This window comes from Physeter macrocephalus, chromosome 4, assembly GCF_002837175.3.
Source record: "Physeter macrocephalus isolate SW-GA chromosome 4, ASM283717v5, whole genome shotgun sequence".
NCBI lineage: Eukaryota > Metazoa > Chordata > Mammalia > Artiodactyla > Physeteridae > Physeter > Physeter macrocephalus.
Window position 1 is genome coordinate 116,689,759 of NC_041217.1, and position 18,991 is coordinate 116,708,749.

Consider the following 18,991-nt stretch of genomic DNA (forward strand, 5'->3'; position numbering starts at 1 on the left):
CCCGTGTCCCCTGCATCGGCAGGCGGACTCTCAACCACTGCGCCACCAGGGAAGCCCCAAGAGTAGAGTTTTTTGATGAAGGATAAATATGATCACATACGTTAACATAACTAATATATACTCAATAATTATTCATGAAATGAGAGTTACAAAGAAGGTAACAATAGCTGTGCAAAGAGTAAAGTTAATAGTAGTATAATGAGATTATAAGGTAGCAACATCAATACAGAGGTAAAAATATTTTTATTCCATCTTGTGATTTTAAAATTTTATGTAAATTGCGTTCTTAACAGATGCATATACACCTAAATACATTTTTTACCACTCATAAATATACTTTATGAACCACTGTGTTGTAAATACTAAAGTTGGTCTAATACTGTTTTTTTAAAAAATATTTATTTGTTTATTTGGCTACGCTGGGTCTTAGTTGCAGCACGCGGGATCTTTGTTGTGGTGTGCACACTCTTTAGTTGTGGCATGTGGAATCTTATTTTTTTAGTTGCGGCATGTGGGATCTAGTTCCCTGACCAGGGATTGAACCTGTGCCCCATGCATTGGGAGTGCAGAGTCGTAACCACTGGACCACCAGGGAAGTCCCTAATACTGTTTTATAAAACATCTACCATTATTAAACTGGAAGAACTATTATTTTTAAACTTTTCCTCCCTGCAGCCTCCCCATCAGAATGTATTTTTTATTTTTTAAAATCATTTCTTTTTGGCTGTGTTGGGTCTTCGTTGCTGTGCACGGGCTTTCTCTAGTTGTGGCAGGCGGGGGCTGTTCTTTGTTGCGGTGCACGGGATTCTCATTGCGGTGGCTTCTCTTGTTGTGGAGCACAGGCTCTCGGCATATGGGCTTCAGTAGTTGCAGCACGTGGGCTCAGTAGTTGTGGCATGCGGGCTCCAGAATGCAGGCTCAGTAGTTGTGGTGTATGGACTTAGTTGCTCTGCGGCATGTGGGATCTTCCGGGACCAAGGCTCGAACCCGTGTCCCCTGCATTGGCAGACAGATTCTTAACCACTGTGCCACCAGGGAAGTCCCCAGAATGTGTTTTTTAAGAGTATGTAGTAGCTAGGTCAGGCATAATGGTGTTTATTTTAATGTCACTACTATGCTGAAGCACTAAAATTAAAAGACTAGAGTTGTGCTTACTCAGTAGCCTAAGTTGAATAACTGTAGTAGGTCTAGAGATTAGATTTATTGGACAGAGATTTTCCATTTGAAATACTCTAGCAGTGATCACTCTTAAGCAGAATAAATTAATACTATAAAGGTGTTTTCAACAAATATATGGAGCAGAGATAGCAGCTGAGAATTATTTATAAATTGGCAAGTTCTAGAACCATTAAAATGGTTCCTCTATGTGGTAAAGTTTCACCCAAAATAAATGATAATTTGCTAACATAAAATTTTTAATTTTAAAATAATTAGATGGGATGTCTTAAATTCTGATATTTCAACTGGTGGAATCTTAAATACATACTTCAACCAAATACTTTCCCTTTTGCTATTCCAAGATAGTAAAGGAATAATGGCTATAGGGAAGATTGAGAAATTTATTTTATTAAAAAGATTTATAGATTTATAGAAGTATCAAGAGCATATTACAGAGAGTTCCCATCACTCCCTACCCAATTTCCCCCATTAGTAATATTTTACATTAGTATGTTACATTTATTACAATTAATGAATCAATGTTAATATGTTATTATTAACCAAAGTCCATACCTTATTCAGAGTTCCTTAATTTTTAACTAATGTTCTTTTTCTGTTCTAGAATCCCACTTAGGATACCATATTACATTTAGTTTTTTTGTGTTTTTTTTGCGGTACGCAGGCCTCTCACTGTTGTGGCTTCTCCTGTTGCGGAGCACAGGCTCCGGACGCGCAGGCTCAGCGGCCATGGCTCACAGGCCCAGCCGCTCTGCGGCATGTGGGATCTTCCCGGACTGGGGCACGAACCCGTGTCCCCTGCATCGGCAGGCGGACTCTCAACCACTGCGCCACCAGGGAAGCCCTACAGTGTTGTGTTAATTTCTACTCTATGGCAAAGCGATTCAGTTATACATATATATATTCTTGTTCATATTCTTTTCCATTATGGTTTATCACAGGATATTGAATATAGTTCCTTATATAGTAGGAGTTTGTTGTTTATTCTGTATATAATATTTTATCTATTCTCTGTATAATAGTTTGCATCTGCTATTCCCAAATTCCCAATTCCTCCTCCACCCCCATTCCCCCTTGGCAAGCACAAGTCTGTTCTCTATGTCTGTGAGTCTGTTTCTGTTTCACACATAAGTTCATTTATGTCATATTTTAGATTCCACATATAAGTGATATTGTATGGTATTTGCCTTTCTCTTTCTGACTTCACTTAGTATGATAATCTCTAGGTCTGTCCATGTTGCTGCAAATGGTATTATTTTATTCTTTTTTATGGCTGAGTAGTATTCCACTGTATATATGTACCACATCTTCTTTATCCATTCATCTGTTGATGAACATTTGGGTTGTTTCCATGTCTTGGCTATTGTGAACAGCACTGCAAGGGACATTGAGGTGCATGTATCCTTTCTCATCTGTCGATGGACATTTAGGTGGTTTCCATATCTTGGCTATTGTGAACAGCACTGTAAGGAGCATTGGGGTGCGTGTATCCTTTTGAACCATGTTTTTTCTGGATATATGCCCAGGCGTGGGATTGCAGGATCATATGGCGACTCTATTTTAAGTGTTTTGAGGACTCTCCATCCTGTTTTCCATAGAGGCTGTACCAATTTCCATTCCAACCAACAGTGTAAGAGGGTTCCTTTTTCTCCACACCCTCTCCAGCATTTATTTGTACACTTTTTAATGATGGTCATTTTGACAGGTGTGAGGTGGTACCTCATTGTATTTTTGATTTGCATTTCTCTAATAATTTGTGATGTTTAGCATCTTTTCATGTGCCTATTGGCCATCTGTATGTCTTCTATTTAGGTCTTCTGCTCATTTTTCAATTGGGTTGTTTTTTGTTATTGAGTTGTATGAACTGTTTGTATATTTTGGAAATTAAGCCCTTGTCATTTGCATCATTTGCAAATATTTTCTCAGATTGTCCTTTCATTTTGTTTATGGTTTCCTTTGCTGTGCAAAAACTTGTAAGTTTGATTAGGTCCCATTTGTTTATTTTTGTTTTTATTTCTATTGCCCTGGGATACTGACCTAAGAAAACATTGGTACGATTTATGTCAGAGAATGTTTTGCCTATGTTCTCTTCTAGGAGTTTTGCAGTGTCATGTCTTATATTTAAGTCTTTAAGCCATTTTGAGTTTATTTTGTGTATGGTGTGAGGGTGTGTTCTAATCATTGATTTACATGCAGCTATCTAGCTTTCCCAACACCACTTGCTGAAGAGACTTTCTCCATTGTATATTGTTGCCTCCTTTGTCAAAGATAATTGACCATATGTGTGTGGGTTTATTTCTGGGCTCTCTATTCTGTTCCATTGATCCATGTGTCTTTTTTTTTTCTTTTAAGATTTGTTATTTATTTTATTTGTTTTTTTGGCTGCGTTGGTTCTTAGTTGCGGCATGCGGGATGTTCGTTGAAGCATGTGGGATGTTCGTTGACGCATGCAGGATCTTTTCGTTGTGGCGTGCAGCCTCTTTGTTGTGGCGTGTGGACTTCTGTCTAGTTGTGGTGTACAGGTTTTCTCTTCTGTAGTTGTGGCGCGCAGGGTCCAGGGAGTTTGGGCTCTGTAGTTGTGGCATCTGGGTTCCAGAGTGCATGGGCTCTGCAGTTTGCGGCACGTAGGCTCTCTGGTTGAGGCCCGTGAGCTCAGTAGTTGTGGCGCACGGGCTCAATTGCCCCGTGGCATGTAGGTTCTTAGTTCCCCGACCAGGGATCGAACCCCCGTCCCCTGCATTGTAAGGCGGATTCTTTACCACTGGACCACCAGGGAAGTGCCCCACGTGTCTGTTTTTGTGCCAGTACCAAACTGTTTTGATTACTGAAGCTTTGTATATTGTCTGAAGTCTAGGATGGTTATGCCTCCTGCTTTGGTCTTTTTCCTCAGGATTGCTTTGGCAATTCTGGGTGTTCTATGGTTCCATAGAAATTTCAGGATTATTTTTCCTGGGTCTGTGAAAAATGTCATGGGTAATTTGTTAGGGATCACATTAAATCTATAGATTGCTTTGGGTAGTATGGCCACTTTAAGAATATTCTTCCAATCCAAGAGCATGAGGTCTTTCCATTTCTTTGAATCATCTTCACTTTCCTTTATTAATGTTTATTAATGTTTAGAAATTCTCATCATTTAAGTCTTTCACCTCCTTGGTCAGGTTTATTCCTAAATACTTTTTTTTCTTGTGATCCTATTTTAAAAGGGATTGTTTGTTTACATTCCCTTTCTGATATTTCATTGTTAGTGTAAAGAAATACAACCGATTTTTGTATGTTAGTCTTATATCCTGCTACCTTGTTGAATTCATTTATCAGTTCTAGTAGTTTTTGTGTGGAGTCTAGGGTTTTCTATATATAGTATCATGTCATCTGCATATAATGGCAATTTTAGCTCTTCCCAAGGGATATACTATTAATATGATGTATTGCAGTTGTTGACCTTGATCACCTGGTAGTATTTGTCAGGTTTCTCCACTGTAAGGTTACTCTCCACTTTCCGTACTCTATTCTTTGGAAAGAAGTCACTGTGCACAGCCTACACTTAAGGAGTGCGGAGTTATATTCTCTCTCCTTGAGGGCAGAGTGTCTCCATAAATTATTTGGAAATCTTCTACATGGGAGATTTTTTTTCTCTTCTTTTTCCTCCCTCCCTCCCTCCCTCTCTCCTTCCCTTCCCCCTCCCTCCCTCCCTCCCTCTCTTCCATCCTTCTTCCCTTGCTTCCTCCTTCTCACTCTCCCTCATTCTTCCTTCAGTCATTTATTTATATAAAGTATAGATGCATAAATATTTACTTTCATACTTTGGATATAATTTAGTACCACTCTATTTTATTGCTCAAATTATTCCAGCTTTGGCCATTGGGAACCTTTCTGTTGGCTCCTGTGTCCCATTAGCGTGGTGTATTTTTGTTGTATATATTTGTTTGTTTTTCAAGCACTTTCTTACTTTCTAGCACTTTAAAATACTCCAGATTCAACTTGTGTATTTCCTGCCCCAGTCCTAGAATCTGCCTTTTCTGTAAGGAACCCCATTTCCCTTCACTGCAGAACAGTGTTAGAAGTCAATATTTGGGTTCTGTGTGCTGGCTGCTGGGGGTTGTTGTTGCTTTTATTTATCTGTCTCAGCTGACAAGAAAATATATGTGTGTTTACTAACCTGTGTATATACACATATCTATAAATATTTCTATATGTAATCATCTGTATATATACAAAGCTAAACATGAGTTCATACTTTGACTCTATCTTGAATTCATTATGTTACCATATGGATCCTTTTAGCTCCTCCCCTTATTTATCTGTAAATTCTCCGGCACTAGCAAAGCTGGCCATCTACCACCCATTTATTTGTTTAATTCCATTATATGTGTATAGCAGTATTAGAATTGTTAACTCTTACTTCTATGGGAAATAACTATGTCAAGTAGAATATAGTGCTTATGTGAAGTTCCTTTTACCTTTTATCCTTGAGATGCTGCTCATTTCTAGTTACCTAGGTCAGGACCTTTTCCTTCTACCCGCTTTAGTGAGGTTGTTTCATGCATTTATTGTACACTTAGATCCTTGTGTCACAGTTTATATTCCTTCCTAGGGTCCCCTACTAAATGATTTTTTTAAAATTTGCATGCATTAAGGTACATTCTTTATGCTTTAAAGTTTTATATGCTTTTGACAAATGCATAATATCATGGATCCAACATTACAGTACCATACAGAATAATTTCACTGGTATTAAAAAAAAAATTACCTTTGTGTCCTATACTCAACCCTCCTCCTTTCCCCTGAGTTTCTGGGAACTACTGATCTCTTTACTATGTCTGTAGTTCTATCTTTCACAAAATATAATATTGGAATCATAACATATAGCCTTTTGAGACTGAAGAAATTTATTTTTAACACTCTTTCTAGTATCTTTAGAAACTTATTTTGGAGTATCCTTGATGAAAGCCTAGTCCAAACTTCTGCCAAATTTATAACACCTGTAGAGTGTCCTTTGATGGTGATCACTCAGTATCTATTTAAACTTATTTTGTGACAGGGAACTTACTGCTTTATGAAATCTTTCCTTGTTTTGAAGTTCTTCCCTAGAACTTCTGTTGAATGATGTGATTGTGACTTTGGGGTGACTTAGAATATGTCTCTTCCCTTTTCTACATAACAAGCTCTCTCTTTATTTTTTTTTTTTTTTTTTGTGGTACGAGGGCCTCTCACTCTTGTGGCCTCTCCCGTTGCAGAGCACAGCCTCCCGACGCAGAACCCTAGCTGGTTAAAAACTTCTGGGTATACGTCAGTGTAAAATACGGTGTTTAGCATGTAATGTTATACACTAGCCACATAGCTTTCTATGTGGTTTCCATTGCCATTTTCATTTCTCTCAAGTTTATCTTACACATTGCAGCCATGTTAGCCTTCCAAACTCAAATGCTTTCTTATATCATTGTTCGAAACTTCCAGTTGCTCTCTGTTGCATTTTTGAATATAGGTGCTCAAGTGGTACTTCCTGGGAATTACAGAAGTGGAAAGTGATTTTAGAAAGTCTTATTCTGTATCAGTACAAGAAGAAACTGAAGGCCTGATATGATAAAAGGCTGGTAGATTTGATCTTGACCACAGCTTGTCAGAATGGGACTAGAAACCATATCTCTTTGTCCCATCAGATCTACAGCTCTTTCTAGTAGTCATTTAAAGACTTTTTATTTTGTGTTTTCAACTTGTCCTTATGTTTTATATCCTTCATACTATCACTATTCTCTCAACTTAACACACACTTAACCTGCCACTGTGCTTTCTCTTGTGCTATTTATTCTGTCTATAATATCTTAACCTCCTTTTCCCTTTTCCTTTAAAAATGCCACATATTTTTCAGGATTCAACTTGATTTTTGCTTCTTGTATGAAATATTGCTTTGGTTTCCCCGGAATGATAACTTTGTTCATTTCATGCTTATAAGCTCATCATGGTTAGTCAACTTTTACCTATGTGTTTTTCTCTTACAGTACATTAATCACTATAATTCTTGCAAATTTTAGGAATTGACTACGAATTTTATAAGCTTTCTTGTTTTTTCAGTATTTAAAAAAGCAACTACCAATATACATATGAACACCCTCTTACTTAAATTGTAATGGTCTTAAGGGTAGGGCTGCATGTCGATTATACTTGTATCCTTCAGGAACAGCTGATGTATTGCTCTTTGTACAATGAGCATGCTTGGTTAAGTGTTTGAATGGGTTCATACAAGTTCAAGCTAATATATGTTTTTGAGCAGCCACTTCACACTTCAACCTCATAATTGTACTTAGGATCAACTGGGAGGCTCGCAGTTTTTTATGCCTGTTAAGACAACTTCATGCCATCCTGTACTTGTCTGGTTATTTTGTAGTTCAATTCCAGATTTTTTTGTTTATGTAGTTAAATTTCTTCTTGTCTAGTTTTCTAGAGGTTGCTTGTTATTTTTTAATCCTGACTTTTTTTCATCTAAAGTATTTGCTGTCCTTCTCAGCTTCATGTCGTCCGTGAATTTGCTTAGGTATACCTTTTGTGTGTTCATCTGAGTCTTAACTGTTGAAAAGGATTGAGGCTATATGTACCTTTAGCATATCTAAAGAAATCACAAGAACATATATACACCATTGAAACAGTGTTCTGTAAACAGTTGTTTAACCGCTGAAAAGCCATCCATCCAAATAACTATTCAGATCATATTTTCTCTTGTGTTTTTTGTTTATTTGTTTTCATCTTTATGAGCACTTTCTATGTCTTGTGAACCTTAATATCCTATGGGACATTATTAAAGAAGTAGAAAAATGGCTTTTCTCTCAAGGATTGTATAATGTAATAAATGAGGTAAGACATATATTTTAAAAACTAGAGGGATAGGTGTACCTAACAATTCCCACCTTCAGGAAGTATACTATTCAGTGATTTAGGGAATAGCCAGTCTCTTCATAAACTACAGCCATCATATTCCAGGTAATTTCTTTTTGGAAGTAGCTTCTTTGAGAGAAAAGCCATTAATGTATCATGAGTAGACATTGTGATGTAGGGAAAACTTACTCCTTAGATCTTTTAAAATACCTTCTCCTTTGAGAGCACTTACTCCTCACTGTGGGCAGAGCTGATGAACCCAAGTCTTAGATATGTTCTGTATGAAGTCAACAGTGACTTAATGTTGTATTTATGTGTACAGTATAAACTGAGTCCATTTTTAACTCAGGAAGAACATAAAATAATGATTGACCAGAATTGAACAAGTGTCTTATAATCCTAGAATGTTTCACTTTGAAAAAAGTTTTTGCAATCACTTATCAGGTCCATTCTTCTCATTTTATAGCTGAGGAAGCTAAGGCCCAACTTTTAATGACTTGAATAAGGTCCCATAGTTAGTTGCTGATGGATCTTGGACTTGAACTAGGACTCCTATGTGAATCCTGAATAGTTTGAAAAGAGTAGAAGTGATCTCTCTGCAACATTGTCTCCCTAGAAAACTACCCCTAAAAAAAAAAAAAAAGGTACAATATCTCATGCATATAACAGTAAGGAAGTATTTACATACAGATATAGAGTAGTTATGGAATCAAAAAGCCTATAATTGTTTAACCACAATCTAGGTTAAGAAATACAATATTGACAGCACTCCAGAAGTCCCCTGTGAATAGTTCCTCAGGTACACTCCCTTCTTCTTCTCAGAGATAACCACTGTCTTACTTCTGTGAAAATCATTCTTTGCTATTTTAAAAGGTTTTGCCACCTATGTATGTATTCAGAAAAAATGAAGTTTAGTTTAGTATTCTTTTGTGATACATTATGTTTGTGATATTCATTTGTGTTGTATAAATAGGTGTAGTTTGTCCATTTTCATTGCTGTATAGTATTCCATTGTATACCCATATCACAGTTTATCCATTCTGCTTAGATGAACCTTTGGGATGTTTCTGGTTTGGAGTTGTCATGAATAAGGCTGCCCAAAATATATGCTGCTGTGTATATTTGAGAGTTTCTTGAAGTTACATTCCTGTATATGGGATATCTGGGTCTTGGGGTATGTGCATCTTCAGCCTTACTAGTTAATTACAAACCAAGATATTCTGGTCTTCTCTGAGAGGGCCTTTTACTTCCTTTTCACCCTTATTCCTAGGGTGTAGCCCTTCAGGATCCCAGGCCAGAGCATAAGCTGATTTCCCAGAGCCTCACCCTTTGTAGGCCCTAGACTCCAGCTTGATCTTCTTCCATTTTAAGCTATCAGAAGCCTCTCAATCTCCTCTTCTGGATCAGTAAATTGTTTCTGGGCAAAAGCGCCCCACAACATAGTTTCACTTTCTGGTTTCTGTCTTCTCATGGATCTTGACCTGATAATACTTATGATTCTGTTAGGTTATTGATGCTTTTCAGAGTTTTTACATATTTTTTTCAGCTTGTCTTCAATGGTTTATTCTGAATTTGCCTAATCTACATTTTTCTGGAAGCCAAAGTTTGTGCCTGTTGAGCTTTTAGTTTTAACTATTATATTTTTAGAATTTTAATTTGCTTCCTTTTCAAAGCTATATACTCAGTTTTTTTAGTTTCCTATTCCCTATAGCTATTTTCAAGCTTGTGTTTTATTCTTATTCTTTGTGTCTAGTTTTCCTGTATGCTTGATAATTTTAAAATGTGAGCTGTTCACTTTCTTTGGAAAATTATTTATTAGTTATCTTTGAGGCCTGCAATAAAGTTGTATTCCTCCCAAGAAAATTGCATTCACTTCTGTGGGTATGTTGTTGGGGTTGGGTGTGTGTATACCAGTCCAGAATGACTGCTTTAAATGATAGTCATGGCTTCAGTTCTTTTAGGCCACCCAGTTAATATGATTTGAGGCAGCAAATGTATACAAGGACTATCTGTGGTAACAGCTTTTTATTGTTGAAATTTTTATGTGCTTGGTTCCTGAGTCCCAAAGCAAGTCTCCTGTGGGGTGGTGGAAGTGAGGGGGTAGAGTCACAGCTTGATGGGAGAGGGTCTCTTATTGGACTTCCTACCTTGTTGGCTTTGTTTTCTGTTCCCTGACCAAGTGAAGTACCTGTCCTCAAGGCCAAAGTCGTGTTGTGCTGCATTTGATTCTCCCAGTTTATGCCCTCACTTAGATTTTGGCCTATTAATAAAAAGTCTTAGTATCTTACTGGTTCTTTTATGCTTTTAAAATTAAAAAGTACATTTTTTTCTTTATTTATTTAATTTATTTTTAAAATTTTTGGCTGTGTTGGGTCTTTGTTGCTGTGCGCGGGCTTTCTCTAGTTGCGGTGAGCAGGGGCTACTCTTCGTTGCTGTGAGTTGGCTTCTCACCATGGTGGCTTCTCTTGTTGTGGAGCATGGGCTCTCAGCACACGGGCTTCAGTAGTTGTGGTGCGTGGGCCCAGTAGTTGTGGCTCCCAGGCTCTAAAGCACAGGCTCAGTAGTTATGGCGCATGGGCTTAGTTGCTCCGTGACATGTGGGATCTTCCTGGACCAGGGCTCGAATCCTGTGTCCCCTGCATTGGTGGGTGGATTCTTAACCACTGTACCACCAGGGAAATCCCTCTTTATTTGTTTTTAATTCAGCATTTTTAGTTGTTTTCAGTACAGGGTTGATCTTTATATCTGGAAAGACATACTATCAGGAGCTGAGGTATTAGTTTCTGTCTTAACACAGAATTTCATAAAAGTCTTTTTGATCATTCTCTAATGAAAAGTGAGAGAGACCATTTGTGAATTTTTGAATTTGCAAATCCTGTAGTTTAAGTGTTTCAAATCCTTCTTGAAGGAAGACAGTAATTTTAAAAACCGTGTGTTCTACTTTCATAAAAGTAACTTCTGTTCAATCATGTATATACATGGTGAGCTCAATATTTTGCAGACAGTAGAAAATGCCACACTTAGTTAAGATAATGGGATAGTTAGAGTAAATTAAGGCTCCTCCCTCAATTGTTTTACCCTGGTAGATTGCTATGATGAAATTTGTTATTGTTTAAAATTTTGTTAAAATGTTATTGTTATTTTTGAGAACCAATTTGCTTTACATAACTTTGTCCTGTTGAAAATAAAATCTATAATAAATCTTGCTCTTCTTTTTCTTATTTCCTTCTACTCACAATGCATACAAGTGTGCATTTGTGCACACATGTGAAAACATTGGTTAAGTCATCTGATTGTAAGTTTTTCCTATACCCCTTTTCCTTTTCTTCTTACAGTATAAACTAATAGATTTATTATTATGTCATATTACTCCCTCTAGTTTTTTTCAGTGTGTTTTTTGTTTGTTTGTTTGTTTTGTGGTACGCGGGCCTCTCACTGTTGTGGCCTCTCCCGTTGCGGGGCACAGGCTCCGGACGCACAGGCTCAGTGGCCATGGCTCACAGGCCTAGCCGCTCCACGGCATGTGGGATCTTCCTGGACCAGGGCACGAACCCGTGTCCCCTGCATCGGCAGGCGCATTCTCAACCACTGTGCCACCAAGGAAGCCCTTTCAGTGTGTTTAATCAAGCTTAGTGTTTCAGCTAATAATCATGCTACTCTTTCCCCCTCATCTTCATTCCCACCTCATATACTATAAAACTTTTCTTTTTGCTAAGCTGGTTTTTAATTAATTAATTAGTTAGTTAGTTAGTTAATTTGGCTGCTCCGGGTCTTAGTTGAGGCCCGTGGGATCTTCATTGCGGCATGTGGAATCTTTTAGTTGTGACATGCGAAATCTTAGTTGTGGCATGTGGGATCTAGTTCCCTGACCAGGGATCGAACCCAGGCCCCCTGCATTGGGAGTGCAGACACTGGACCACCAGGGGAATGCCTGCTAAGCTGTTTTAAAGTGTGTTGTAGACTTATCACCCGTATATGTTAGTATATGTCTCCTAAAAACAAGGACATTCTCCTACATAACCTTAAATACCTTATTACACCAGTTTGGCACTGATACAAACAGCAATATATTAAAAATTTTCCATCTATACACCCAAATGTCCGTTTTCCCTCTGTGGGAGCTAATCTCAGATTATGCATTACATTTGGTTGTCATGTCTCTGTATCTTTTGATCTAGAGCAGGGCCTTGCAGACTTTTCCCTAAAGGCGCAGATAGTAATATTTTAGCCTTTGGGGATCAACTCCACTTTACAACTACTCCACTCTGTCATTGTAGCTAGAAAACAGCCATAGACATTGTGTAAACAAATGAGTGTAGCTATGTTCCAATAAAACTTTATTTAAAAAACCAGGCAGACCATAGGTTGTAGACTCCTGATCTAGAATAGCTTTCTTTTTTTTTTCCTTTCCTTTTTTTTTTTGGTGATGGTGGGGTCTTTAGTGACACTATTTAATGACTGAATAATCAAGCCAATTTTAGGGGCAGAATAACCCTCAGTTTAGATTTTTTTAAAATGTTTCCCCAGGGACTTCCATGGTGGCACAGTGGTTAAGAATCCACCTGCCAGTGCAGGGGATACGGGTTTGAGCCCTGGTCTGGGAAGATCCCACATGCCGCAGAGCAACTAAGCCCATGCGCCACAACTACTGAACCTGTGCTCTAGAGCCCGTGAGCCACAACTACTGAGCCTGTGTGCCACAACTACTGAAACCCATGTGCCTAGAGCTCATGCTCCACAACAAGAGAAGCCACTGCAACGAGAAGCCCACACACTACAATGAAGAGTAGCCCCTGCTTGCTGCAACTAGAGAAAGCCCGTGTGCAGCAATGAAGACCCAATGCAGCCAAAAATAAATAAATAGTTTCCCCATTAGTTTTTTAAAATTACAAATACCATGTAAACTTCCACAATAGAATTGAAATCTGACTCCTTGAAAAAGATTCTGGCTTGCTTGGAAATAAAATCTTTTTCCTCTCTCTCTCTCTCTCTCTCTCTCTCTCTCTCTCACTCTCACTCTCACTCTCTCATAGTGTGTGTAATATCACTGCCTAGAAATTGGACAATACAATTAAACTTCTGGATTGTTAATTCTTGGTCTCCTCTTTCAGACATCAGTATTTTTACAAATATACTCTTTCATATAAATGTTTTAAAATTCACAGAAGTGAGTAAAGAATTCAGGAAGGCTTGGAGAGTGAAAGGTAGTGAAAGTAACTTAGATGTAGATTTGAAGAGTATTTCTATTTTAGTCAAATGTGATTCCTCAGTATACAAGCTAAAATTCTTTTTCTGTTGAAGACCTGAAACAGAAATAAAATTAACAATTATCTGCCACAGCTAAGCTTGCTGTTCTTTGCATTGGATTCAGCTTTAGAAATAGATAAAAAATAATTTTGATAGATTTAATACAACGTTGTCCATGTGGGGAAGCTGTACTCCACTTGCATTCATGTAAAAGTGTATAGTTTTTTTTCCCCCAGTCTTTCCATCCTCTTACTTGGTTCAGTGAATAGCAGAATTGAAAGCAGCATGTTTTACTGGAGTAAAAAAGCTTCAGGATTTTTTAATGCTTGAATTTCCTTTAAATATCTCTGTGAACATCTATGGCGATTGGGCGCTATCCTACCATCTTTTATTGGTTTTGACTGAGAAAAGGTTTTTCTTCATACTGTGCCTTATCACAATTTGATTCTAGTTTGCCCCTTTGTACATTATAAAACAAGTCTATTTTCTTTTCCACATAACTGCATGTTACATAAAGATTGAAATAATATTTTATTGGAGGTTCCCATTTCTTGGCTAATTATTCCTCACATCACATTGTGGAACAAATGGCTGGCATGATCTGTGCCTTGGTTTACTTATCTGTGAAATAAGGGTAATGGTACCTATCTTGTAAGTTGATTATGAGAATTGACTAATTGCACATTGTATAATATATGTAGTACACATTCAGTTAATGTTTGACACTATTGTTATTTCATATTACATAGTCTCCCATCCATCTTGTGTGGTCATGAACCTGTTTGTCTCTCAAAGCAGAGCTGAATACAGTAGCGAGTATGATCCGATTAGCCCAGGAAGAGTACAGTGGCCACATCACCAATTAATTTGAACTCAAGTTGGAGTTTTCTTTTTAATTCATTGTGGAGAACTTCAAGCATACAAAAAAGTAGACAGACTGGTATGATGGACCCTCACATGCCCATCCTCCATCCCCCACAACATGGCAGTCCTGTCCCATTCGTTCCCATCCAGTTCCTTTACTCCCTCTCTGGTGTAGTGGTAGATCTTCTATACCTAAGCTCCGTTCCTGATTTACTTTGATAATTACTGAAGCTTTTAAGGATAGTGCCTAAATTAATGAACAGATGAATCTTGCCTCGATTGATGCCTGGGTCAGATTCCAGTGGTTTGCTTTTAGAGGTGAAGTGAGTGGATGTGTAGGATTGAAATTAGATTTGTCTGTATTATACTGTTCTTTAGATGTCATGCCAGTTTTTTATTTCATCCATTTCTGCTTAGGGATATGTATGATAATCTTATTGGTAAAATCTCTGAATACTCTAGGAAATTATTCAAATTAGCTTGCCTAGAAGTCTTAAATTCACTGTCTTCTTACCGTCTTTTCACTTTGGACTTCTAAGTCTTTACCAATGTATATATTAGGTCTTTCAGTTTGCTAATTATTTTATCTTGATTGAAGAGAAGCAAAATAAGGAGTGAAGAGTTATACTTTCTTTGTAATCTCTGTTGGAATTATTTTTTAAAGTCAGAATCATTGTGGAATAATTTACATACAGTAAAAATTGTTATAATTTACTGACTTCAAATAAAGGCCTTTCTTCCCAGTGGCAGTGACTGACTGTAGCACTTTTTTCAAGCCTCTGCTTGTTTTTTCCTATAACTCTGTTCTTGTGCCTCATTAATTGTTACTTGCTTACAATAGTTTGCTGCAAGTTTAATAGACTCATAATCATTTTCATATTGATGATACAGAAGTGTGTCCTCCTATTTAAAGCAGGGGTCAGTCATATCACAGAGACACCATGATAATAAGTCTTTGGTTATTCAGCTACATGGGGTAGGCGTTCTCAAGGTGAAATATGGCAATTAAGGATATTATAGAGAGGTTAGGTTCTACCTGACTCAGTACAATCACCCTAAGATTGAGCGTGGGTGAGCCTGCCTGGTAAGAAAACACCAGCACAGTCAAGGTTTGTACACGCCATACACCTCAAAGCAAACAGGCAGAGTGAAAGTGAGTTTAGGCTTAACCTCTGTAACTGATCCAAGAGTAACTTAGTACAGCCCTTGCTTTCCAATTCACTTCTAACTTTTGAATGAAGTATCTCTAGCTTGAGAGAAGCCTTACCCTTCAGTGTTAGGAGTTTTTACCTTGATTATTAAACATCTCATCAGGGATTAGTTAACAAGGGACTTGAGAATAAGAATATGTTTTAGGCAGGGGGCTGAAACGGTGTTGTAATAGGGAATGTCATGTTGCAGTTACGCCATGGCTGTGAACATCAAAATTGCATTGTTTTACCCTTGAAATTTCTGCTTGTTTGCTAACTTCCGGACTTAAAAGTTTCAGTATACTTTTTTTTTTTTTTTTTTTTTTTGCGGTACGCGGGCCTCTCACTGTTGTGGTCTCTCCCGTTGCGGAGCACAGGCTCCGGACGCGCAGGCTCAGCGGCCATGGCTCACGGGCGTGTGGGATCTTCCCAGACCGGGGCACGAACCCGTGTCCTCTGCATCGGCAGGCGGACTCTCAACCACTGCGCCACCAGGGAAGCCCAAAAGTTTCAGTATACTTTTGATTGCACAGAACATCTGTCCATTTGTTCATTCAAAGAATATTTACTGAGCATCTATATGTGGGGAAGTGTGCTGCACACTGAATAAACAAAACAGTGGACTTTACAGATGTGTTTGCCATTATGGAGTTTATAGTCTGTTGGGAAACAGAATGAAATTTATTCAAAGCCATAAAGAAAAATTGTGCTTCACTAATATTTTAAAGGCCTAGTGACTTATTTTGAAGTGAACTTGGAGTGATTTGTTCTTGGTTCTTTTTGCAAAATGTATTCGAGTATTCAGGGGTTTTGTGCTAACGTGTTTCCTTATGTGTATTGATATGTGAAATTAGACATTAGAGAGGCAGGACAATTTGAACTGGGGTCGGGGGGAGGAGAATATGAACAGATAGTAGGTTTGTGTGGGTAAAATTCTATGTTAGCTGTGCTAAATAGATTGTTATAGGCAGGGAAGTAAAAAATATCTTTGAGTCCTTTCTTCTGTAAAAATGTTTAATACTTAAGAATTGACAGGGAGGTAAACTTCCTCTAGAATGGAGGTATAACAGAAAGAGCAAATGAGAACCATGACAACTAAGATCATGTCTGAATTATGTGACAGTTTCTTGTAATTCTGGTCAAGAAAATTTGCCTCAGATTTCTTATTCCAACAGAGTACAAAAGAGGGACTGAATTTGGTGATCCCTCCTGGTGCTAAAAATCTTACGATTTAAAAAAAAAATTTTTTTTTTTTTAATTTAGCTGTTTCTTAATGACTTGGATGCTGGAAAGTCAAGATGCTTGCTTTCTTACTTTCTGTACTTGTTCCGGTTCAAGAATTAAGAACTTTAGATGGGAGAATAAGGCTTTGCTTTCTCTAACTGATGTTTTCTGACTAGGTACTTCATAACTCAGGAAGACCTCATTTATTCCCAGTAATATGTTTACTAAAACTCTTTCAGGTAACTTTACAAAGACTGTGTGACTTAATAGTAGATCACGGCTTGAACTCAGTTTTTATTTATTGTTGTAACTAGAAAATTTTAGTGAGGGATTTTTTTTTTTTTTTTTTTTTTTTTTTTTTTTTTTTTTTTTTTGTCTCTGTAGTTATCAGAGACTGTTACAGACGATTGCTGTACTCGAGGCTCAACGTTCTCAAGCAGTCCAGGACCTTGAAAGTTTAGGCAGACATCAGAGAGAAGCACTAAAAAATCCCATTGGATTTGTGGAAAAACTTCAGAAGAAGGTATATATTGAGCAAAATTTTTAAGATTTATTGAGCTGTATTTGGTAATAACTCGGTTTATTCTTTTTATATGAATATATACTTTTTAAAATGTTTAATTTTTTTCCCCTTCTGTAATTAACCATATTACTGAAGGCAGAATACTGCCTTCCTTCACCCCCACCAAACACACAATAAAATATACCCCAATGAAGATAGCTAGGAGCTTTAATTGGATGTGTGTATAGAAACTTGATGTCCTGTTCCTAGCCATTTTTACAGTCTTTTTATGTTACTTTCTTCCTTCCCCATCTTAAAAATATTTTCCCTGTTTTGCTTTCAGGACTTCAAGATTGTTGAAGCTAAAAGAAAAAATACTTTAGTACTTATTTACTGCTTAGTTTAGAGTTACTTTTCTAACTCTGAACATAGTGAGATAGAAAACAATGGTGATTGATACAAACAAAAACTATATTTTAAATGTCTTTAAGGTTATGGTTGCCAAGTCTGTGAGAATGAGGTATATAAATTTTACTTAATTTTGAAATGTTCTTTTATTTTAGTGTAAAATTCCTTATAATTTTATTTTTTCCTTAAAACATAACTTTCATATTTAAGCAGTTAACCATTTGAAAGTGATTCAAGTTTTTATAACTTTCTTAGTGTGTAAACATGGAGTTAATCTAGATGTGCATTTATGCCATAGTATGTGTTTTGAATTAGGGGCCCACTAATTATTCAGTAAATTTGAGAGGTAAATATTAATCAGCATTGTCTGAAAAGATTAAAACTGAAAAACTATGAAAAAGAATACTCTTTTTCACCTTAAACAACACAAAAATTTAGCCTGTTCAGTATGACAAATTTAGTTATTAGTTGCTAGTTTTTAATGAGTCACAAAAGTGGTCTACCAGGTGTTGAGGGAACAGCCCTGGGGACTTCATTTTATTTAGATGATTATTGTTTGGATTTGGATTTTTCTAGTTATGTTATTTACTTGGAAAGCATTCCTTTCTCTCTGTGCTTTCAGAACACTGAATATCATAATAGACGTAGCATCTATATATTGATTTGTTAAACCTTCTAGAGTTTTTAGAACCCTATTGTACCCTCTATGTTATAGTGGGCCCACTTAGGTGTTTATTGATTCTGCACTGCTGTCATGAAACAATTTGCTGGTGCAAAAAGATACAGTACTTAACAGTGTTTACTTAATCATTGATTCAACTAAAACAGATGGTGTTTTAACCTTAATCGCATTTTATTCATGTTCTTGGGTGGGTAAAAAGTTGCAATTATGCACATTTACTAGATACGTATGTGGTTGGTTATTTGCTGGTTTTCCATTTCTGTGTTTAGTTTAGAACTGAATTTCTTTTCACTTTATCTCAGAAACAGGGATGTGATATTGACTATCTTAAGAATTTTTTCAAAAATGTACAAATGTACTAAATCTCAGATACTTTGGTAATCATGAAAGACTTATGTTCCTCGGAAAGAAAATTTTCTGCTGGATTTAATTTAGAAGTTTGACTTTTCAGTTTTTCTGTGTTAACTCATGTATGCTTAAATTGTCTATTTTCTTTAGGTTTACCAGAGTAGTTAAGTTGTTGACATGTGATCTCTTTGTTTTAGTGGACATCTAAAAACTCCTAATTGAAATTAAGGAAACTTGGATTATATATTGGTATATAGAATGCAGGGAACCTTTACGGCTTGTTAGCTTTCTTTGATATTACTACCATCATTATTTTATTTTTTATTTTTATTTTATTTTTTTATTATTATTATTATTTTTTTTTGTGGTATGCGGGCCTCCCTCTGCTGCGGCCTCTCCCGTTGCGGAGCACAGGCTCTGGACGCGCAGGCTCAGCGGCCATGGCCCCCGGGCCCAGCCGCTCCGCGGCCTGTGGGATCCTCC

At 37.1% G+C, this 18,991-nt stretch overlaps 1 protein-coding gene across 5 annotated transcripts in view; it reads left to right on the forward strand.

Annotated features, from left to right (window-relative positions):
- ZZZ3 (zinc finger ZZ-type containing 3) overlaps positions 1 to 18,991 on the forward strand; it is a 112,415-nt gene that overhangs the window by 75,729 nt on the left and 17,695 nt on the right. For all 5 annotated transcript variants that reach the window (XM_007111489.4, XM_024119617.3, XM_028489245.2 and 2 more), the window contains one exon: positions 16,953 to 17,091. In XM_007111489.4, coding sequence (XP_007111551.1) covers positions 16,953 to 17,091 — 139 coding nt within the window. The remainder of the gene's footprint in view (positions 1 to 16,952; positions 17,092 to 18,991) is intronic.